This window comes from Hyla sarda, chromosome 3 (genome assembly GCF_029499605.1).
Source record: "Hyla sarda isolate aHylSar1 chromosome 3, aHylSar1.hap1, whole genome shotgun sequence".
Taxonomy (NCBI): Eukaryota; Metazoa; Chordata; class Amphibia; order Anura; family Hylidae; genus Hyla; species Hyla sarda.
The window spans coordinates 102,469,727-102,494,025 of record NC_079191.1 but is presented as its reverse complement, the minus strand read 5'-3'; the positions used below and the strand labels follow the sequence as shown (position 1 = coordinate 102,494,025).

The window sequence follows — 24,299 nt, the reverse complement described above, 5'->3', positions numbered from 1 at the left end:
TCTATGCTCTCAGGCCGTTGATCCTGCGACAGTGTGCTACTCCACCTCCTCATCCTCCACCGTGTCCCATAGTCCCACAAAGGAGAACGCTTCTGTCCACGAAAAATGTAGAGAGACTGACCTTTGTGAAGATGAATCACGCATGGATTGTCCAGGATTTCCACCCACCAATGCCTGATGCATCAGAGTAGATTGACCATGGTGCCACACCAACACTTCATAAATATGGATAGTGCCAAACAGATTTAAGGCGCTGCTCCCCAGTTACAAACATTCCTCCGCATCAGACCTTTTTTCACCCACCTTCGTCACCGGGTACTGGTATTGCAACTCATTTCACCACTCTGTCACCGGGTCACTTTCAGGACTCCTGTTGCTGCTGCTGCTGCCACCTCCAGGCTGCCTCATTCTGCCACCATATGTTCTCCTCATGCTGCCGCCACCTCCACGCTGTGCCATTCAGCTACTATATGTTCTCCTCATGCTGCCGCCAACTCCAGACTGTGCCACTCAGCCACTATATGGTCTCCTCATGCTTCCACCACCTTCACGCTGTGCCTTTCAGTCACTATATGGTTTACTCATGCTGCTTGGCCTGGGACATTACCTAAAAAAAATTATGGTAGCACTAGCTACCATAAATGTTCTATTTAAATTTTAAAATTCCTCTTTTAATCTTAGGGATTGTGAAGCCTTATTGTCTCCTCATGCTGCCGCCAGCTCCAGGCTGTGTCATTCAGCCACTATATGGTTAACTGATGCTGCTGAGCTTGGGATATTACCTAAAAAAATTTATGGTAGCACTAGCTACCATAAATCTTCAATTTAAATTTGAAAATTCATATTTTAATCTTAGGGATTGTGTGGCCCTATGGTCTCCTCATGCTGTTGCCAACTCCAGGCTGTGTCATTCAGCCACTATATGGTCTCCTCTTGCTGCTGCTAATTCCAGGCTGTGTCATTCTGCCAGCTTATGGTCTCCTCATGCTGCTGCCACCTCTAGGCTCATTGTGCTGCTGTGTGACTCCTTGTTAGATTGGGTTTTGTGGTCATACAGTATTAGTTCAAAGTAAATGCCGGGACATTTAACTTGGGAATCTAATATAAATCTTAAATTTAAATTTAAAAAAATTGATGTAATCTTTTCAAGACTGAGGCCCTATGGTCATCGACGTCATATTACCTGTGGTATTATCACAAGAATCCAATGAAACAGCTTGGAGCGATAACAATGAACCATAACTGATTAAATTAAACATTCGCACTTTCACAGTCAGGGGGGCACTGAGAGGCAGGGTCTTGAAAAGGTGGTATCTCCCTGGCAGAGGACCGCCAGCTCGAAGCTCACCAGAATGGATAATCAAAAAATTTTAATAAATTAAAATAAAATAAAATAAAAATTACTTAAAAAATCTGCCACATCCAGACGTTCTTCGGCAATGATTCTAATAGTGATGCCAGATGGCGCCTTAATTTAGACTCCGCCCACAAGGCGGAGATAGGAAAAAATAGAAAAAATTTGCCAAAAAAAAGATTTTTATGAAAATATGTGCTTAAGGGGGAAGAAAGGAAGGTCCCTGCCCGGATCCGCCACATTATGAATATTAGAAACGGCGAAAAACCGAGCCGGGAACAAACCGAGAGACAGGAAGTGACGTCAAACGCCGCTGACATACTTTCAGATCGGGGCCGCAGAGATGCGCGGCCCCGAACACACAGCGCAGATATGCGCAGAAAACAACGAAAAAAAAGCCCCCATGCCAGGAACAGCCCCGTCCCAAGGCAAGAGAATTATATTTAACAAAGTAAACAAAGACATAATGTCTAAGAAAAGAAAGAGACCCCCTCCGTCATTTAAACAGGAGTAAGGGGGTCACCATCTGTCCCACTGTCCGGGAGGACAGCAAAAAACACAATGGGACAGAGGGTGACCCTCATACTTTTACAAGTGTTGTGGGTGTGTTTATCCAATTAATTAATTTAGTTCAATAAAACTTCTATCTGTCCTAACCAGTTTGCGGGGGGGTGGAATACCCCATCTGTGCTACTGGTTAGGATGTAAGGGAAGTTGTCTTATACCTTGTGGTTCACCTTTCCCCGACGACTTATTGTGCTAGATTCTGCATGTATAACATATTCTTCTTCTTACCATAATTGTTTTCCTGTTTATACTGTATGTATCACTCATTGTAATTGTTTTCTCTTTCCTCAGTATTAAAGTGTGCATTAAGCTACCAGTGTACACATATTTTATGATGCCTGACTTTATGATATACATTATAACAGGACTTTATTTCCTTTAGTTCATCTATAAGCATAACATATGGAACACAGTGAGTTAATGGCTCAGCGGGACATTCCAGAACATAGCTCCTTGTTATTAATACTCTAAAGTCAACCTAGCGCCTGGCAGCTACAGTATGATTACTCATGTGTCCTCATTGGTCAGACCTGCTCCTTATATCACCATCATGTGGTGTATATATGTATAAATGCGAGGCTGTCATCTCCCTTTGAAATATCCCATGCTGGTGCAACCCCATAGCAAGTAATGCCCTGACAATCTATTGTTCCCTTCAATATATAGTATGCTGTATGCTGAATGCTACAGAGGAAATTCCTTTCTTTTTGGAACACTGATGACATCACGAGCATAGTGCTCTCTGCTGACAACTCTGTCTACTTTACAACCTTGCAGTGCTGGGGCCTTGGGTTCAAATCCCACTGAGGACAACAATAAATAAAGAGTTATTACTATTATGACGTCAGCAAAGATGTCAATGATGTCATCAGAGAGAATTCCAAGAAGAAAAGAATTTCCTCTGTAGTATTCAGCAGCTAATAAGTACAGGAAGGATTAAGATTTTTAATAGAAGTAATTTACAAATCTGTTTAACTTTCTGGCACCAGTTGATTTAAAAGAAAAAAGGTTTTCACCGGAGTACCCCTTTAATGATGTATGTGACTAAAAGCTCAAAGTTTTCTTTACATAGACTATGTAGACTACAGCAATTATTTGGAGTACAAAATGCAGCCAAACACAGCCAACTTTTTCCAGTTATTGACTTCAATTAAAAGGTGGTAATGCACATTATGGGTACATTCAAAAGTACATAATCCGCTGAAGGGTTTCCGCAGAAGAAATTTTTTTTGTGGATTGCTATTCATGTTGCTACCTATTGACTTCAGTGGGTCTGCAACAAATCCACTTGCAGATTTTCCGCTGTAGAAAGCCTGCAGCAGATTATGTACGTGTTAATATACCCTGTTAGTATTATAAGATAAGAAGAGACCATCCAGACCCAAAAATTAATTTGTTAGCATTTATTGATGGACAATATGTCACATTTATTATTGCTTCTTGTTGCAGTGGGGAAAACTGAAAGGTGAAGCATATGTTGTGCATTAAAACTCTATTACACTTGCATTCATCTACTCATCTCAAATTCACTGACCAAAGTTTTTCTTTCTCACATTCTATTATTTGCACAGACATCTTTAAGGGGTTTTCCAAAAATATACATGGATGGCTTATCCTTGGGATAGGCCATGAATATGTGATTGGTTGGGGTCTGATGCCAGGATTGTACAAATGATCTGGTAAGGAATAAGACCAGCAGGCCAGCCATATGGATATCTATCCTACAAAGAAAACTGGTGACAAGTTCAACCACGTCGGTCTATAGTAGGGAACTGGAATTATAATTAATCATTAAACAATGAACATAAATTATTTAATATTATTACATATGTTATCAGAAGAATGAACATTGTACACTGCTCAAAAAATAAAGGGAACACTAAGATAACACATCCTAGATCTGAATGAATGAACTAATCGTATGAAATACTTTCGTCTTTACATAGTTGAATGTGCTGACAACAAAATCACACAAAAATTATCAATGGAAATCAAATTTATCAACCCATGGAGGTCTGGATATGGAGTCACACTCAAAATCAAAGTGGAAAACCACACTACAGGCTGATCCAACTTTGATGTAATGTCCTTAAAACAAGTCAAAATGAGGCTCAGTAGTGTGTGTGTGGCCTCCACGTGCCCGTATGACCTCCCTACAATGCCTGGGGATACTCCTGATGAGGTGGTGGATGGTCTCCTGAGGGATGTCCTCCCAGACCTGGACTAAAGCAACGTGGCAATGTGGCGTTGGTGGATGGAGCAAGACATGATGTCCCAGATGTGCTCAATCGGATTCCGGTCTGGGGAACGGGTGGGCCAGTCCATGGCATCAATGCCTTCCTCTTGAAGGAACTGCTGACACACTCCAGCCACATGAGGTCTAGAAGTGTCTTGCATTAGAAGGAACCCAGGCCCAACCGCACCAGCATATGGTCTCACAAGGGGTCTGATGATTTCATCTCTGTACCTAATGGCAGTCACGCTACCTTTGGCAAGCACATGAAGGGCTGTGCGGCTCCACAAAGAAATGCCACCCCACACCATTACTGACCCACCGCCAACCGGTCATGCTGAAGGATGTTTCAGGCAGCAGAACATTCTCCACAGCGTTCCGAGACTCTGTCACGTTTGTCACATGTGCTCTGTGTGAACCTGCTTTCATCTGTGAAGAGCACAGGGCGCCAGTGACGAATTTGCCAATCTTGGTGTTCTCTGGCAAATGCCAAATATCCTGCAAGGTGTTAAGCTGTAAGCACAACCCTCACCTGTGGACATCGGGTTCTCATACCACCCTCATGGAATCTGTTTCTGACCATTTGAGTGGACACATGCACATTTGTGGCCTGCTGGAGGTAATTTTACAGGGCTCTGGCAGTACTTCTTCTTGCACAAAGGCAGAGGTAGCGGTCCTGCTGCTGGGTTGTTGCCCTCCTACTGCCTCCTCCACGTCTCCTGATGTACTGGCCTGTCTCCCAGTAGCCCCTCCATGCTCTGGACACTACGCTGACAGACACAGCAAACCTTCTTGCCACAGCTTGCATTGATGTGCCATCCTGGATGAGCTGCACTACCTGAGCCACTTGTGTGGGCTGTGGACTCTGTCTCATGCTACCACTAGAGTGAAAGCACCGCCAGCATTCAAAAGTGACCAAAACATGAGCCACCACTTGCAGAACCACACCTTTATTGGGGGTGTCTTGCTAATTGCCTATAATTTCCACCTGTTGTCTGTTCCATTTGCACACAAAAATGTGAAATTGATTGTCAATCAGCGTTTCTTCCTGAGTGGACGGTGTGATTTCACAGAAGTGTGATTGATTTGGAGTTACATTGTTTAAGTGTTCCCATTATTTTTTTGAGCAGTGTATTTCATTTCTGTCATTGTGTACATTTAACATGTATCATAGTTTATAACTGATGGGCAGCACAGTTCTGTTCCCTGGAGGCACTCTACATACTTGAAATGGCAATAAAACAGTGGGGGACAAATACATCTGTATTATTTTAACTTGTTTAGTCCTCTTCCCATGAGACAAGCAAACACTGTCATCACCATCTTTGGTTTAACTTCTAATAAGTCATCAGGCAGGGCATATATTCGGGCTCCAATCTTCCTGGCAACGGAAATAGCGTACCTTTTAATAAAAAAAAAAAGGGTAAAAATGTGATATCAGAAATGAAATTTCCTTGTAGAGATATTTAAAGAGCATTTGTTAAAGTTACAAAGAATGTTATTTTAGAAGCTATTCTCATGGAAATACTTAACAATCTCTCTTACTTCTTAGTATGCTGTAAAGCCTTTCAGAAAAATAAAGTGTCGCTGTCACGTAAAAAAAACTTTTTTGACATGTCAAAGAGACATGTCAGAACCTTTATTGGTTGTCTGCATGTGGGTGTTCAGACCCCGACCAATTGGTAGAATGAGTAGAGAGAAGCACTCCGCTAAGGGCTTCTTTCTCCTTCTCGCTGCTTGCTGCATAAGATCAGCTCCATAGACTTACTATTGAGTCCATTCAAACAATAAGAAGATAAAGTAGCCGACACTGCCGGACTCACTTTCTTTGCTCACCATGCTATAAAGAAAGTCCAGCAAGATAAGCAAATTAGCTAACTAGCTAACTGAAGTCACATGGAGCCAACCAAGAAATGTAGAATTAAAGGAGCACTTACCCCCATACTGCAGTAAAAAAAAGATTTCTTTATTCCATTTCATAAAACAAAACAAGATATGCAGGATAATTTGAACAGACACCCTGAGTAAGGTTCTCCGTAGCTGTAAATCTGCAGGTGGATTATGTTGCTACCCATTGATCAATGAGTCTGCAGGAAACCCACAGCGGATTACGTACATGTAAACGTACCCTAATGAAAGGTAACAGTGATCAATCATGATCATTCATCAGATCTCCTGTTTACTATAGTGTCTGCATCCGGCAGCAGGCAGCAGGATGGGGAAAGAAACCGCCTAGTTAAACGCATCTCTGCTCAACACCCAGACTCCGACCTGTAAAAAGTTTGGACCTGTCTCTATGTGACATTTTAAACATATTAATCCAAAATACATCAGACTTGTCAATGTGAGTTGAATGGAGTGGATGGTGGATAGGTGATAAGTGTTGTTCATGGAAACCTTTCAAGAGGTTGAGCTAAATAGTAAAGTTTCCTAAAATGTCTCAAACTGTTGTGCCCTTAATTAAAGGGATTTTTCACAGGATAGGTCATCAATGTCTGATCGAAGCATGATTACTTTTTTGGCAGAGCCGCAGCTCTAGCACACACACAGTAAAAGGCCAGAAACAGTTGGCTTTGTTCATTGTGTAGTGGTGGTACCAGGTTAGTGCCACCAATAAGAGCCAACCTAGCACCACTACACAATGGATGACACTGTGACTTCCGGCTGCTCATTGTGTGTCGGTCTCTGCCATTGTACATTGATAGGCCATTAAAGTTAAATGCTCCTACACCAGTTCTATAGTTACACACCACCTTGATGATCATGCATGGGATATGTAAACATTAGAGCATGGTAGCCTCCTTCGGTAGGCGGTAGTCAACTTCTGCCTAGATATAGAAGATTTGTCAGCCTATATTGGCACATGTACTGGATGCATTAAGCTACTGTGGAGCACTTGCACAGAAGTTAATGCTGCAAGAGAAAGATATTAATGGGATCAACTTTGATCCTATAAGCATACAATAAGGGCATTTACAATTTTAAGTTATACAGCCTAACAATTTATAGAAATGTTGAACATTTTGGGAGAGTTTCCAACATATTAAAGTTTAAACATAGATAAAACCTGAAAATAAACTGAATTGTGATAGACATTCTTGGTCTTTTGTGTTTACCTGCCTTAGGCAATAACAGGACATCTATAAGCCGTCACATCACATAATTGTAACAGCCAATCAATGCAGAATGAAGCCATTCAGCTTCCTATGACGTCTGCAGCCTATTGAGACCCACCGCAATGGATGTCATTATCATAACATTACATAAGGAATCCAGACAAAAAAGGCACCGAGAACACCTTAGCTTATTTTCAGGTTTTAGTCATGCTAAAACTAATTTAAATATGTCAGTAAAGAGGATCTGTCGGCATTACTGACATATCTGTTTTAGTAAATACTTTCATGTCTTTGCATTCCTTTACTTTCTTTAGAACTCTGCATTGGAAAGTTCCTCTGTTATTCCTCCTGAAGGAAGGACTGAATCAACTGACAGCTAGGTGGTACCGTTCCTCTTGTCAAAGGGGTCATGTCCTTACAAAGTTCAACAATCTCCGTCCCCATTGGGCATTGTGAGTGTGAAGGGAAGCCCCATTGACAAGCTGAATTGACACCCAGATGTCTATGTAAGGCATTTAGATTGAGTCACAGTGGGGACAGGGACTATTTAGAGTGATGTAAAAGCATGATGGAATATGTTGGTGATATATAAATGTATTATTATTATTAATATGTATTCACACACAGAATAAAAGAGGATAAAGGGATCTAGAATAATTGAACAATGCTGCAAAATTGTTACTTCATGGAAAATACAACTATTTATATTACAGACATGTCAGGAGTGGTCACAGGTTGTCTTTCATGTTCATGTAGCAGCCCAATTGCTTAGCAAGCCAATCCACTAGAGGGCATTAACAAAAACTACTCATTGCAATGGTTCATAACAGAAAGGGCATAGAAAAATCTTGTTTTATTTTCTCCCATGTTCTCGTTCTCTGGATTCATGGGGCTTTCTCACCCTCTAATAACAGCTGGGAATAGACTCGGTGTCTTTCAGGGGCTTTCCTACTTTACCAATGGTGATTTAAAGAAGTAACAGAAATTTAATCTGAAAACAGGATTATTCTAAATAGTAATGCACAGTTTTTATATGGCATTTATTGCTCTTATATGGGAAATTGCTTCTGTTACAGGCCAATACACCGACATGACTTATTCATGACTGCATCCTGTGTAGTTCTTATATAAATAATTGTGATGGAAGCCATTGTACTTCCTTACACTTTACACCTCCCTGGTGATATCTTTATGGAGTGTTACTCAATAAGGCTAAGAAGGAGCAAATACATATTCATGATCACTCACTTAGCATTTTTCATTTTGTCTTCATCTGAAAGATTTTCTCTTTTGACCATATCTGGATTCACAGCTTTAGGAGCAATGGCATCAATTAAGTCGAGTACAGGCAGGCTAGTGCTAATGGACTTATCCTGAAAAGGAAACGTTAACACAGCATTAACTATTAACATCTTTTATACACGTGTCAGGGTGGAAAGTGGCTTTAATGGATTTGTCTCATGTTACTGTTATTTTCTTAACTCTGCAAAATTACTGCTCAGGATTTTTCATTTCTTGATCAAATAAATCTTTGTTATGTAACGGTAATAAATAATACATTATGCAATGCAAAATACATTGGTGAGAGCAACAGTATTACAATAACGTAAAGAAGCATGACAACAACATATGGACAAAATGATACCAATATTTAAAATATAATTTGTAACATAAAGCTCCTGGACCCTAACCACATAATAACTATATAACTTTTCCTGTGGCAAAGGGGACATTGAGCTTCCTTAGGCACCATGGCCTGGGTGGGACTGCAAACTCTTCACTCCCTACTGAATGTCAACCATGTGACCAGAAAGCAGCTGTGTCCTGTAAGCAGATCTCAGTTCTACTGTCTTCCTCTACTGACCTACATAGAAAGTAGTTTCTCACACACAGCTCCAGAAATCCTAAAAATACATAACACTATGTAATCTAAGCTCCCCTGAACTTTTTTCTTCACTGTCTCCACCTGCAGGTTGTCAGGTTTGTGATGCCAGAGGTAGGGTTGTGTTTGTAGTGTATGATGAGGGTTGTAGTGTCAGGTGGCAGGAACAGAGCAACCCTATGATAAGGTGACAGTTCTCACTAACCAGTACAATGAATACCTGTATCAAGGCCCCGGGAAATGAATACCTCAAAAGCCAGGATTTATAAATAACAATTTACTTGTAAAGCAAGTTCCATACAGAAGGAACACACTTGTAAACAGTTCTCGATAAACACTTAGTAGTTTAGCAGTACCTGGTAATGTGTCACAGTCACACAGGAGTGATTTTCCAGACTTGAGAATTGGCACTATGTGACATGTGATGGAAACTGACTCTCTATGCCTGGTGGTACATGTAAGACTTATAAGAGGCTTACAGCATTTCTGGCCTTTACAAGACTTGTAACTAGGACTTAATACTTGACTTCAGACTAAGATTTTGTACTAGACTTACTTCTCCCTTGTAATGCATTCTGACTCAGAGGCATACATGGTTTCTGCCCTGGCTTGTTCCTTACGTTACTCAGGAAAAACTTTTAGGATGTGGCATAAGGCTAAACTTCTACACTAGCCAAAGTAAAACATTTTGTATGCATGCTTCAGGGGTCTTCACAGGGGTGTGATGGTACAATATGCAAATCTCCTCCCTCACCTATGTTTTCATTGGTAACTTTGAGACACCACTATCTTTGAGGGTATCCAGAGGGAGATCTCCAGACATTAGTCCATTGCTTACCAAGGTGGCCCAAAGGATACCCATATTGTAGTCCTTACTTTGCAAAGAGTCTGTTCTGCCACTGCCACTTATGCTACCGCTTGCATTACTGATACCCCTGTAGCGGGACAAGCTAGACAGCCTGCAGCTTTGTTGCCTTGTACTGAGACATTCTTGCTTGGGGCAAACTCCACTGAAGGTGTGAGAGCTGCAGGATTTAATGCTTTTTGACCAGATGCCAGGGCTAGACTAACTCTAATATGTGCTTTTAGGATCCCCCCCCTCCCCCCCCCCCCCTCCCCCCTCTATTCCAAGGTTTGGGGTGGAGACATGACAGCCTTCAGCCCTAATTGGCTGAAAGGTTGGACATATAAAATATTACAGAAACCTTACAGTGAAGATAAGGCTTTTGGGTAGAGAATGTTAAACCCCTACACTCCAGTTAGGCCCTAGAGCATGCAGAAAAGACTTAAAGTGTACCTGTCGGAGCCCACAACAAAAACTGTTATATGTTACTCAGTACCTTATTGTGATCATGTACATATAATTTTTATGTCTCGAACACCCATATTTCCCCCCAAAATAGCATATTATATCTACTCACTGTCTTTTCAATCTCTCAGAGGGAGTTTGCGGGTCCCTTTCTTGCCTGCACTGTGCATTACTCATCCTTCTCCCTTACTCTGCTCTGACTCACTGGTCTCAGTGCCAGCCTGGATGTCAGTCAATCACTGCACTCTGCTCTATAACCCTTTTCTCTCTGGTTTTATGCTGTACATGTTACACAGAGAGGAGGAATGATTATTGGAGATTATCTGTACTCTACCACCAAAGACAATATGGTGAGTGTATAACTTAGATCTTCCTTAGTGCAAAGTACAGTAGTTTTCTATGTTCATTTGTTCTATATGTTCCTATATCATTCATTTGTGTCATCCTGGCAGTCCTGTAAAGGAGGTCCTATAAAGGATTAAGTATTGTGTTTACTATAGTTAGCGTTTGCTATTGCAGGAGCACCCTCCCCTTACACCAAGCACGGGTATGAGCTCCGGACTTGTAAGTAGTGCCCTCTGCCACTTTTGGTGCGGCGCCATAGAAGAACTGAGGTACCACTTACACACTATGTATATTTGTGCTTTGTTTGCAGATTGGAGCCATCCTGACGACTGCTGATACCTTTATGGCATTTGGGTTCACATATACCTATAATTCTATACTTACCTGTGTTGCTCATTTTTGCACCACATAGGCAGCGGGACAATAGATTATCATATGTTTATTTGCGCTGCTTATTCCTGCGCTATAAGGGCAGCAAGGCAATAGAGACTTACACAGTACTTGTGTTCTATATTCTTTATTATATGGTATTTGCGTCATGTGTCTATTCCTACCATAGTATACCCTTTGAAACTATTATGCTCTAAGAATTTGAGATCCCCTGAGAACATCACCCTGGTGCAGGCCACGCACAGGCAGACAGAAACGTACCTTGGGAATAAGTGAACATTGCAGTAGTGTGATCATATACTGCAAGGTATACGTATTTTGGTTGTTATTGGTAAAATTATGACTGCATTGTATTATAACAGCTGCTGCATTATTATCTTTGGTATATAATGTATGTTAGCATTCAGCTAATGGAGTTCTGCATGACTACCTAACAATGCGAGATTTTACATGACTGTATATGATACGTGGTCAATTTGATCAGTTATTGTACACTATTTGGGAATCACATTTTCCTTTTTCTTTTTTTTAATGCATATCAATAAAACGTAATTTTAGGCACTTCCCCCATTTTTTCTAATTTTGCCATGGTGTACAACATATAAAAAGATTTTATATTTGCCATTCAAATAGGCACTGTCAAAATCAAAAGCTTTTTACATGTTGTACATCTTGACAAAACATTAACTGTTCTAATATACTTTGTACAAAAATGTAATTCCTTTTTATAGAAATCATGGCTTATAAAAACACAACTAGGGGTCCCCATACTATCCAGAATATAATCCTGTCCGGCTGCAGCATCATCTTTGTCCATGCTGAAGCACAGGTAGGGACAAAGTCCAGTAAGTGGGGGCAGGACTAACACTCCTCTATGCTCACTCCTATTTTTCAGACTGCAGCATGAAAATAGAGAGGAGGGAGTTAAAGGGCAGCCTGCAGTGATTGGCTGAAGAGACCCAGCAGAGCACAGCAGATTTAGGGAGGAAGTAAATGCATGGTGAGGGAGGGCAGGCTCAGTGCTTGCCTTGGACACACCCCTTCACCAGTAGTGAAGGTCAGAATGAGTGAGCAGCAGAATGGAGGAATTTGTGAGCCAAATACAGATGCTAAGCACATAAAAAAGAGATGTAAAGCATCTGCATGACCTAGTGAGTACCATATATAAGCATTATTTTTTCTTTCAAAAGACAGGTATGTTTTAAAGACACAGAATTTTTTTTTTGCATTGTACAGTGACCCCTCGACCTACGATGGCCCCGACATACGATAATTTCAACATGCGATGGCCTCTCAGAGGCCATCGCATGTTGAAGGCAGCATCGACATACAATGCTTTTGTATGTCGGGGCCATCGCATAAATGGCTATCCGGCAGTGCTGACTGCTTCAGCTGCCACCGGATAGCAGTTTTCGGTGCCCCGTGTGGTCCGCTGACGATCACTTACCTGTCCTCGGGGCACCGGCGCGTCCTCTTTGGGATCCCCTGCATCGTCGGCGCTCTCCATCGACGTCATCACGTCCCGTCATCCAATAGGAGCGGCGTGCGTAGCGACGTGATGGCGGCGACGGAGAGCGAGGATGCTAGGGAAGCAGAGGCCTTGTCGGAGCGTCGGGGACACCTCGGGGACGCGGCGACAGCGATGGAAGGCGACATCCCGGGCAGCGGTGACAGTCCGGAGCAGCGGGGACAGGTGAGTACAATATCCTCTAACAGTGGTCTTCAACCTGCGGACCTTCAGATGTTGCAAAACTACAACACCCAGCATGCCCAGCATGTTGTAGACCACTGTCCTATACTTTACATTGCACGGATCCCTCAACATACGATGGTTTCAACAAAAGATAGTCCGTTTGGAGCGGATCACTATCGTATGTTGAGGGACCACTGTAATACATTTGAAAAAATAGAATTGAGACAAAGCTGGAGACTTTTGGGGCTACAGCTACCCTAATAGAGTAGAAAAAGGACCTCACTCCTGGACACCATAGAATATAGAAATATTTCTATGTATTTTTGTGTAGTACTAGTTCTTTCTTTACATATACACGTTAATGTAAGTCCATAAAGCAGGGCCAGGATAGGTGAGACTAGGCAGCTGCACAGTTTTATTGAGTAATAAAAAAACCTTATGCTGCTGTTCAATGAGCCCCCTGCTCACGCTTATGGACGTGTTCTTCAACCAATGAGCTTCCCCATCAGGTTGAGAACAGGGAGAAGCGTTCACTGGTACAGTAGAAAGCATTAAGAAGCCTGGTTGTCAGAGGAGGCGGGCACATGGCCCTGGAGCACAGTCAGACAGAGATGATTGGGTATCATACAGGGCAGAGGGGGAGAGGTATGCACAGAGTGCTGGGCTGCCCATCGACAGTCCATCAAACGTTTCTTTTATTGAAGTCAACAAAACTCTCATTACCTTAAAGCTGCTGATGAATGTGGTCTTTCCGGCATTACTCAGTGTTTCATTCACCCAATTAATAATAGTTCTGTCATCAATCTTCGCACCCTCTCCGAGATCTGATAGGACATTTAATGTATACCTGGTAAAGGGACATCTCAGGGTTAGTAAATTAAATCAATACAGCAGGGTATTCCAATGTATACCAAGGAAAACTAGTATAAGGTCAGGATATGAGGACGGGATATGAGGTTGGAATATGATCACAGGATATAAGGATGGGATATAAGCATAGGATATGAGGATGTGATATGAAGACAGGATATTAGGTGAAGATTTAAGGGTAAGATATGAGGTTGGGATATGAGGACTGGATTTGAGGTCAGGATGTGAGGTCAGGATATGAGGACAGGATATGAGGTTGGAATATGATGACAGGATATAAGGCTGGGATATAAGCATAGGATATGAGGATGTGATATGAAGACAGGATATTAGGTGAAGATTTAAGGGTAAGATATGAGGTTGGGATATGAGGACCGGATTTGAGGTCAGGATATGAGGATGGGATATGAGATTAAGATATGAGGACAAGATTGGAGGGTGGGATATGAGAATGAGAGTGTTATTGTTGCCTTTTCTCTCCCAAAGGATTTAGGTAGAACGACTGGTCAATGCTGGGAACTCAGCTAGTAGTTTTATATGTAAAAGAAAAGAAATTATACAAAATGCCTTATCAAACAGAAAGAGTTCTAGATAAAGAGTGTATAAAACTTAACAAAACTAGACTTGAAAGATAGAGAACTGAGGTTAAAGGAATACAATTTAATACCCAAAGTGCCTGATATGCAAAAGAGTAAGGGTTCAGTCCACAGGTTCTGTCTAATTGGGATACCTGTTTAAATCAGTACAGGGGATAGGAATAGTGTATGAATGGAATAAAAGAATAAATGTAGAGGCAAAAGACATGATAAAAAAAAGTATTTGGACCAGATAGTTAGAAGCACACATGGTTTTATTGAGTGTAACAACTACTTAAACTAAGTGATGTAGGTCCCTTGTAGAAGTGAGTGACTAAAAATGATCAATGTATGTGAACTTACATAGTACCAGAAAGCACTGGCACAGGCTAAATAATAATGTAAGAAATTAAGGAAATTAAAGTATGCAGTATAAAGTACATGAGCATGAACATACAGTATATAAATGTTCATTTCAAATATCCACTGGGCACCGAAGATCCCAGATTAGCTGTAGTTTTAACTTCACAACTCCATGATGCATATTTTGTATTTATTTTTTGCATTTCGCAGCTTACATAACATTTCTTCAGTCAGCAATACCATCATGCCCTCTAGTGGTATGTACTGTTAGTTATATGTTTTTGGATTTTAACTAATAACTCAGCATATGTAGTAAAACAGCTCTCCATTAACTACTAAATTCATTATTACTATGGTGAGGGCTAGAAATGTCATAAACAAAAGAAAATACATTTGTCCATATAGTTCACATGCATAAAGTTATAAAAAAAAGTCAACCCTTTGGGAGTCCCTGGATTTCTGCATTTATTGGTAATAATATATAATCTGCTCGTTATGGCAGTCAAAAATATTGACAAACATTTGTGTTTTATTGAGCATACTAAGTAAACATCTACAGTGAAGAGGGTAAAGTAAGTGGACCATTTAGAATTACAGCACCTGAATTTCTGCATTAATTACTAATAAATTGTAGTCACAGTTCTAGACAAACATAGTGCTATAAAATAATAATACAGAAATTGTTGCACTGTTCATGTCTTTAATTGGGCACACTAGTAAACATGAGTAAACACCCACCATTTAGGGAGAAAAAGTGAGTTACCCTCTGTGTTAATTATTTATTTTGCTAATTGGGGTAATTTGGAAATACCTCACCTTTTGCACAGTGGCAAAAAGGTGTTTCAATTAGCAAGTAGAGATTGGGATTGTTGGTTTCACAGGCCCTTTGTTCAAACCCCCCCCCCCCCCCCCCCCCCCAAAAAAAAAAAAAAAATATGATTAAATAGCTTTCCCTGATTACACATCTTTTACAGTTTCTTGTAACACCTCTCTGTTCTGAAGATATCTGGGATTATAATGACAATTCAGGGGATCAGTCAATTGGGTGTGAACTTGAAAGGGTACTCCAGTGGAAAACTATTATTTTTTATTTATTTATGTCAACTGGTGCCAGAAAGTTAAACAGATTTGTAAATTACTTCTATATAAAAAATCTTTCCAGTACTTGTCAGATGCTGTATGCTCCACAGGAAGTTGTATTTCTTTACAGAGTTCTTTTCAGTCTGACCACAGTGTTCTCTGCTGACACCTCTGTCCATGTCCGGAACTGTCCAGAGAACAAGCAAATCCCCATAGCAAACCTCTCCTGCTCTGGACAGTTCCTGATACGGTCAGACTGAAAAGAACTCCAGAAAGAAATACAACTTCCTGTGGAGCATACAGCAGCTGATAAGTACTGGAAGGACTAAGATTTTTAAATAGAAGTAATTTACAAATCAGTATAAATTTCTGCCACCAGTTGACTTGAAAAAAAATAGTTTTCCACTGGAGTACCCCTTAAATATTAATAATGGAAGTGAATATCAGGTGATGGGTGGGATTATACAGTCAGAGAGTATTAGGCGGACATGCCTCCAATATAAAATATTCACACCCCTGATGGTATAATGCCACCCATCACCTAATATTCACTCTTATTATTAAAATTAAGTTTACGTCCATCTGACTGATTCCCAGTAAGGCTGCTTTCACACTATAAAATTCATCCGATTTAAAGATCCGTTTGATGTTCCGTTATGAAAACCCTGAAAGTCGGCCATTAAACATCCATTAGAAAATCCCATTATAGTCTATGGGATTTTTACATTATCCGTTTTAATCCGTTATAGTCCGTTATTAATAACGGACGTTATTTTGTGATGGTAGAATGAACAGAAGGAATAGTGCATGCATTATTTCTTCCGTTACTATCTTCTGTCACAAAATAACATCCGTTATTAATAACGGACTATAACGGATTAAAACGGATAATGTAAAAATCCCATAGACTATAATGGGATTTTCTAACGGACGTTTAATGGCCGATTTTCAGGGTTTTCATAACGGAACATCAAACAGATCTTTAAAATGGATGAATTTTATAGTGTGAAAGCAGCCTAATCTGTTCTGTCTCCATACCTCTATGCAGACAACCTCAGAAAATATTTACAAGCCAATGCATTTGCCACAAATTTCTATTTTAGATTTGTGTGCCAAAATCTACAACAAAGTACAGTACACTACAAATGAATCTGATTTATAAAACCTCATTCTCATCTAGTGGATTTTTTTTTTCTGTGGATGAAGGCTAGGTCTAGACTACAAAATTTTCAAGTATAATTCAGCTTAGAAATTCCAGTGCAGCAGGGTCCTATTGCTGTCAATGGAAATTTACTGCACAGTGTACACTACAAGATTTTCAGCTTGCGCCGTTAAAATTCTGCAGACGAAAATATGCGTAAGTTTGCATAGGAGTAAGAACGTTAACGGTTAACCTTCACTGAGTTTTGGCTTGGCTGCCTGGCTACTCCTTAGCCAATCTGGGCTGTAGCAGCAATCAGGCTGAGCCACACCTGTGAGCTGAACATTTAAGTCCAGCTCACTCTGTTCCTGGTTGCCAGTAAAAGAACTTGTTCAAGCAGCCAGTGTTGTTTGTGTCTGTTTTTTCTTTTATATAGATCTTGACTTGGCTCTCTGACTTTTCTTCCATCTTTTTGTATTGGTACCTCAATATCTTCTGACTCGGCTTGTTTTGACTATTTCTCGACAACTACCATATTGTATTTTATTGTCTTGACTTTTACTGTCCCTGCACGTATTATAGGAAGGGACCATCTTCATGGTTGTGGACTCGTTATTTAGGACGGGTACGCAAGTAGGCAGGGACAGATGGAGTGGGCAAGTTTAGGGCTGCACTATAACCCATGCCCAACGTGACAATAGGGTTTAGGTTTAAGGATTTGTTTGAGATTTCTATGAGATCAAGTTTGACATTGCAGGTGACTCTGACATTTTCTCTGCACTAAAGGGGTACTCCGGTGGAAAACTTTTTTTTTTTTAAATGAACTGGTGCCAGAAAGTTAAACAGATTTGTAAATTACTTCTATTAAAAAATCTTAATCCTTTCAGTACTATTTAGCAGCTGTTTGCTAGAGAGGAAAATCTGTTTGCTGCATTTATTTTTTGTGTTGTCCACAGTGCTCTCTGCTGACACCTGATGCCATATCAGGAATTGTCCAGAGCAGGAGAAATTCCCCATAGCAAATCCATGCTGCTCTGGACGGTTCCTGACTCGGACAGAGGTGTCAGCAGAGAGCACTGTGGACAACACAAAAAATAAATTCAAAAAGTAAAGAATTTCCTCTGTAGCATACAGCTGCTAAAAACTACCAAAAGGATTAAGATTTCTTAATAGAAGTAATTTACAAATCTGTTTAACTTTCTGGCACCAGTTCATAAAAATAAAAAAAAGTACCCCTTTAAGTTTTTCCATTGCAAATCATTTATGTCACATGACTGATAAAAATTCCTGAATGGTGTGTACCTCTGTGCTAACTTAAGTTTTTTCCTGATGTCTCAATTTTCTGTATATTAAAAAATTTGGGGTATTAATAATATATATATATACATAGTTACATAGTTACATAGTTACATAGTTAGTACGGTCGAAAAAAGACATATATATATATATATCTATATATATCTATATATATATATATATATACGGTATATATCTTTCAACAGTTTTGTGGACTCTAGTTTGTTGATGTATAAAACAGGTAACATATGTGGCATCTTATTATACCCCAAGTTTGAGTTATTACATGTACTTTTTATGAACTAGATCTCTTCAAAAGCTTTATAATGTGCTTTGTGAATATATCAAACAACTGGTTTCAACAATATCTGTTACAGGCTAATTGCTAAAGGCAGAGTCGCATTGCTAAAAAATGAATCACAATGTTATAGTAAAATGGTATTGTTACTTATATTTGTTGAATGAAAATAACATAACAAGGTAATGTGGGGTCCAATAACTTAATACAATCATGCAGTTTCCATGCAGAAGTTTAGGCTATGTACTTACCTCCTCATTAGTTGCCAGACTAGGGCCAGGGTGAGTGTGTGGTTCCCTTCATGCAGGTCATGCCCGCAAATACCAACTAATGAGAATCTTGCCTTGTTCTTTCCCAGCTCTATGGCATAATTACAATTCTCTATCTAGAAAAATGATCACATGCATAGGTAACTAGATAACAAAGTACAAAGATCTTATATTTTACGTAGTGCAAACTTTTTTTTTATATTACATAAACGTATGGGAATGTTGCTTACTGAAACATTGTTTATTATACACAAGTACCACATTTTACTAATTCAGTAGCAGACACTAACAAGGTGCCTATAATCAGGATGCCCCTATTATATTATATTACACATGAAACCATATGACAGTAAAACCCGAAGTGGTCTTCTGGGGGTGGGGGGGGGGTTGGTCTTTACAAAGAAAGCATAATAAATGTGGAACAAAAAATCTGGCAGGATTGTAGGTCAAATGTTCCCTAAGTGAAAGAAGCAGCAGTGGGTATGCTTGGCCACAGCTCTATTCACTGTGTATTGGACTTCCAAACATTGCTGAGTTTGGTGCTTGGCAATGTTTGGAAATCCCATAAAAAAATGAATGGAGCAGTAGCCATGCATGTGTGCTCAGACCCCCATTGATTAGCTAGCTATACCGTATCCTGTGGGATATGATATCTATTAAACTGAGATAAAATGTAACCTTTGCTTTCACTACATAGTGATCACACATAAGTTTTTTATTTTAAAGACGTCACTAAGCGACCTTAGGCCAGGCTGCAGCCTTTTTATGACGGAAACCTTGCCACCCGGCACAGTTCTCCCATGCTGCGTTAACTGACCGCACCGGAGAAACATCAGATTCTGGCAGTTTAACCTGTTAGATCTAATCATGACCTTAGCATGTAATGGATCTGGGGGCTCTTTTACCCTAAAGACTGCTCAGTGAGACGATCAATGGGTGCTGATGGGTTTTCATGGCAGCCAATGGCCTTATGAAGGCCCTAAAGCCTGCCATGTGTCACTATACATCCAAAAGATCCACACTTTAGATACCTTTTTCCCAACCATGGTGTTTGATATAATAGTGGTGCAAAATGAGGCAGTGCCAGTGAAGGTTTAGTTTTAAAATGTGCCAGTAAGCACTCATGATCCCCGTCACCATCTTAAATGGATAACCAAAGGTGCAGATAAACTGGATATATTCTTTATAGCATGTTATTTCTTAAGATTTTGGTTTTACTAGAGAATGCTTGAAGGCAAGTCTCAAGAGTGTGCCATTCTGCCTTTTTTTTTTTTTTTGAACGCTTGAAGGGGTATTTTGATCTCACACATTTATGGCACATCCATATGGCTATATCATAGAGGGATTTATCATGATCAGTTTTTAACATAAAACATACTGCAAAAATAAATGCCCACACCCTAAGCTCCCAGCCTCCCATTCAGTGCAATATATAGATGCTCTAACTAAAAATATGCTATTTACACAGACCTTTCTCATATGTCCACCTAATGCAGCAAACGGAGGTTTATTAACACGACCCCAGTCAACTGGCACTCGTGTTCGGTCATACAGCTGAAAGATCACCAGAGAGTCTGTTAAGTCACTAGAGATAAAGGAAAAATAAATTGACTGATTTTAGATACAATAACCTACAAAAAGCCTGTATCTTAAAGGAGTACTCAAATCAACTGGTTCCAGAAAGTTAAACAGGTATGTAAATTCCTTATTTAAAAATCTTAACCCCGTCCGGTACTTATCAGCTGCTGTATACTACAGAGGAAGTTGAGTTGTTCTTTCCAGTCTGACCACAGTGCTTTCTGCTGACACCTCTGTCCGTGTCAGGAGCAGTCCAGAGCAGGAGAGATTTGCTATGGGGATTTGTTTGTACTTTGGACAGTTCCTGACACGGACAGAGGTGCCAGCAGAGAGCACTGTGGTCAGACTGAAAAGAACTATAAAACGTTTTCAGTAGTATGCAGCAGCTGATAAGTACTAGAAGGATTAAGACTTTTAAATAGAAGTACTTTACAAATCTATAGCCAGTGGTAAACGATGTAGACTTTATTCAAAACCAGGTAAAAGCCGCAAAGCATGCGGTACAGCCAGCATAAAACGGCAACAATGGAGACAGCGTGGACGCGTTTCGGGTGAGACCCTTCGTCTAAGCACACAAAGTCTCAGGTGCAATCAGGTTTATATGGGGATCTGGAAGTGTGGAGGAGGAGCAGGGAGAAAAAATACCTCCCATTAACCCCTACCACCTCACAGTTTGATCAACCCGTACACAATACAAATACTTGATAATACTCTGACAAAAGTTAACATAATTAACTGAAGAGACAAAAAAAGACAGAAGAGCATGATCCTAGTGTATTACCATAGTATATATGAGCAAAGGTTGTAGATAAGTTATGCTCACCGGAGTTGGTTATACTCAGAGCATAACATCTAGAGCAGCATATTACTGAGCGGGTCAGCAGCCTCGGAGCACCCCGATCCTCCAAAAGGGTCAGCAAGCAGAAATGGATTGTGGTAGTTTAGAGAAAAAAATTCTCCAAATGTGGCACTTCTCCCATAAAAGATTTTGTTTTTTTGAACATCAAAGGTATAACAGGATGGTGATGGCACTTTCAATTCGTTTCTAGCTCGTACCTAGCTCTTTATCAAGATGCACATTTTGATATGAGCTCAGTACAAGCTAGAAACGCATTGAAAGTGCTATCACCATCCTGTTATACCTTTGATGTTCAAATAAAGAAAATCTTTTATGGGAGAAGTGCCACATTTGGAGAATTTTTTTTCTATAAACCTACCACAATCCAAAAGTTACCATAAGATCATGGAACAGGAAACCAAGTATAATCAATATGTAAAAATTACATATATCTGGTGGGCAAAAATTCTATATTGGAAAGATAGAAAGCAAAAAAAAAAAAAATGGAAGAAATATACAAATACAAAAGGCAAAGTGAGCTATCCTGGTTAATAATGAAGTATTAGATCTGTCCTCTAGTTTAGACCAGACGGTTGTGTAGTGTGCAACGTGTGTATCCAATATACCTCTCTATTACGTACCAGCTTGACATGATCACCTCCTCGCCAGGGTTTACGTACTAGCTCCACGCCATAAAAGCCTAGAGAAGAGGTATCACCTAAGTGGACGTCGCGGAAGTGCCGAGAGGCAACAGAGATGTTTACATGATGCGGATTCATTATAGAACGAATGTGCTCCAGAATAATCTTCTTTAAGGTACATATAGTGCTGGCAATGAATGATAGATTATATGTCTTGCAACAAATTCTGTATACTACGTAAGCAGACTGGCAATTAGTAAATGCATGAAAGGGAAAGCATTTATCAGTGTCTTGACCTGAAATCAACTTTGTTTGAAAGGCCTATTTGCACACTATACACCATGAGGAACCACATTTGTGAAATCCCTTAATGTGTAGCCAGGTAGTATTTTGTAAACGTTCAGAAACAAGGGCACTAGGAGAACATATATATTTCCCAGGGTAGGTGCCCTGCAAGACGAGAATCTTCCGCCCCTAAGTGTGAACTTGGCCAAAATAGGATCCTGCGATAACATGGGTATTTTTTTTATGATTTTAACTATTACATGGCACTCAGCACTATAGGCAGTGACTAATGTAACACCATCCCCGTGGGCAGAAGGATCATGGCAGAAGTGACCAGGCCCAGACTAGCCTACCGGGATACCGGAAATTTCCCGCTGGGCCGCTGGACCTGGGGCCACTTTGAGATGTGGCTGCTTCACATTAGGGACATCCCTGTGTCCCGAAAAATCTTTTCGGGACACAAGGATGCCCCGGTTACCTGTCTGCAGCCACCAGCCCCGCATTAACTTTAAAAACGCAGTGGCCGCTGGGAGGTAGCGCAGGCAGGGACGTCACTGACGTCCCTGCGTGCGCCCATAGTAACAGAGCAGAGCAGTGAGGAGGACGCGCGCGCATGTTAAGTGACCAGTGGCACGTCATCTTCAGTATTCCGACCACCACTCCGGAGTCCGATCTACCCATATGCCATAGCAGTAGATCGTGACCCCGGAGCGGTGGTTGGAATACTGAAGTGGGGCAGCAAACAGGCATACAGCCTCCAGCCATACACTGTATATGGCTGAAGGCTGTATGTCTGTGGGGGAACTATACTGCACCTAATGTGGGGGACTATACTGCACCTAATGTGGGGGACTATACTGCACCTAATGTGGGGAGCTATACTGCACCTAATGTGGGGAGCTATACTGCACCTAATGTGGGGAGCTATACTGCACCTAATGTGGGGGACTATACTGCAACTAATGTGGGGGACTATACTGCACCTAATGTGGGGGGGGGAACAATACTGCACCTAATGTGGGGGACTATACTGCACCTAATGTGGGGGAACTATACTGCACCTAATGTGGGGAACTATACTGCACCTAATGTGGGGAGCTATACTGCACATAATGTGGGGAACTATACTGCACCTAATGTAGGGGACTATACTGCACCTAATGTGGTGGAGCTATAATGTACCTAATGTGGGGGAACTATACTGCACCTAATGTGGGGGGAATTATACTGCACCTAATGTGGGTGAACTATACTGCACCTAATGTGGGGGAACTATACTGCACCTAATGTGGGGGAACTATACTGCACCTAATGTGGGGGACTATACTGCACTTAATGTGGGGGCACTATACTGCACCTAATGTGGGGAGCTATACTGCACCTAATGTGGGGAGCTATACTGCACCTAATGTGGGGGACTATACTGCAACTAATGTGGGGGACTATACTGCACCTAATGTGGGGGGGGGGGGGGACAATACTGCACCTAATGTGGGGGACTATACTGCACCTAATGTGGGGGAACTATACTGCACCTAATGTGGGGAACTATACTGCACCTAATGTGGGGAGCTATACTGCACATAATGTGGGGAACTATACTGCACCTAATGTAGGGGACTATACTGCACCTAATGTGGTGGAGCTATAATGTACCTAATGTGGGGGAACTATACTGCACCTAATGTGGGGAGAATTATACTGCACCTAATGTGGGTGAACTATACTGCACCTAATGTGGGGGAACTATACTGCACCTAATGTGGGGGAACTATACTGCACCTAATGTGGGGGACTATACTGCACTTAATGTGGGGGCACTATACTGCACCTAATGTGGGGGACTATACTGCCAAACTAATGTTGGGGACTAAACTGCACCTAATGTGAGGGACTGTACTGCACCTAATGTGGAGGACTATACTGCACCTAATGTGGGGGAACAATACTGCGCCTAATGTGGGGGAACAATACTGCGCCTAATGTGGGGGAACTATACTGTGCCTTGTGGGGGAACTATACTGCACCTAATGTGGGGGAACAATACTGCACCTAATGTGGGAACTATACTGCACCTAATGTGGAGAACTATACTGCACCTAATGTGGGGGAACTGTACTGCACCTAATGTGGGAACTATACTGCACCTAATGTGGGGGACAATACTGCACTTAAT

The 24,299-nt window shown here is 40.9% G+C and overlaps 1 protein-coding gene across 4 annotated transcripts in view; it reads right to left on the bottom strand.

The window, feature by feature from the left end:
- Positions 1 to 3,327: 3,327 nt before the first annotated feature.
- Positions 3,328 to 24,299, bottom strand: part of PLS1 (plastin 1) — a 130,706-nt gene continuing 109,734 nt past the window's right edge. For all 4 annotated transcript variants that reach the window (XM_056564806.1, XM_056564803.1, XM_056564805.1 and 1 more), the window contains 5 exons: positions 20,252 to 20,366; positions 18,764 to 18,897; positions 13,613 to 13,736; positions 8,519 to 8,643; positions 3,328 to 5,556 (listed from right to left, as the gene is read on the bottom strand). In XM_056564806.1, the coding sequence (XP_056420781.1) occupies positions 5,421 to 5,556; positions 8,519 to 8,643; positions 13,613 to 13,736; positions 18,764 to 18,897; positions 20,252 to 20,366 (634 nt within the window). In that variant the 3' untranslated portion in view covers positions 3,328 to 5,420. The remainder of the gene's footprint in view (positions 5,557 to 8,518; positions 8,644 to 13,612; positions 13,737 to 18,763; positions 18,898 to 20,251; positions 20,367 to 24,299) is intronic.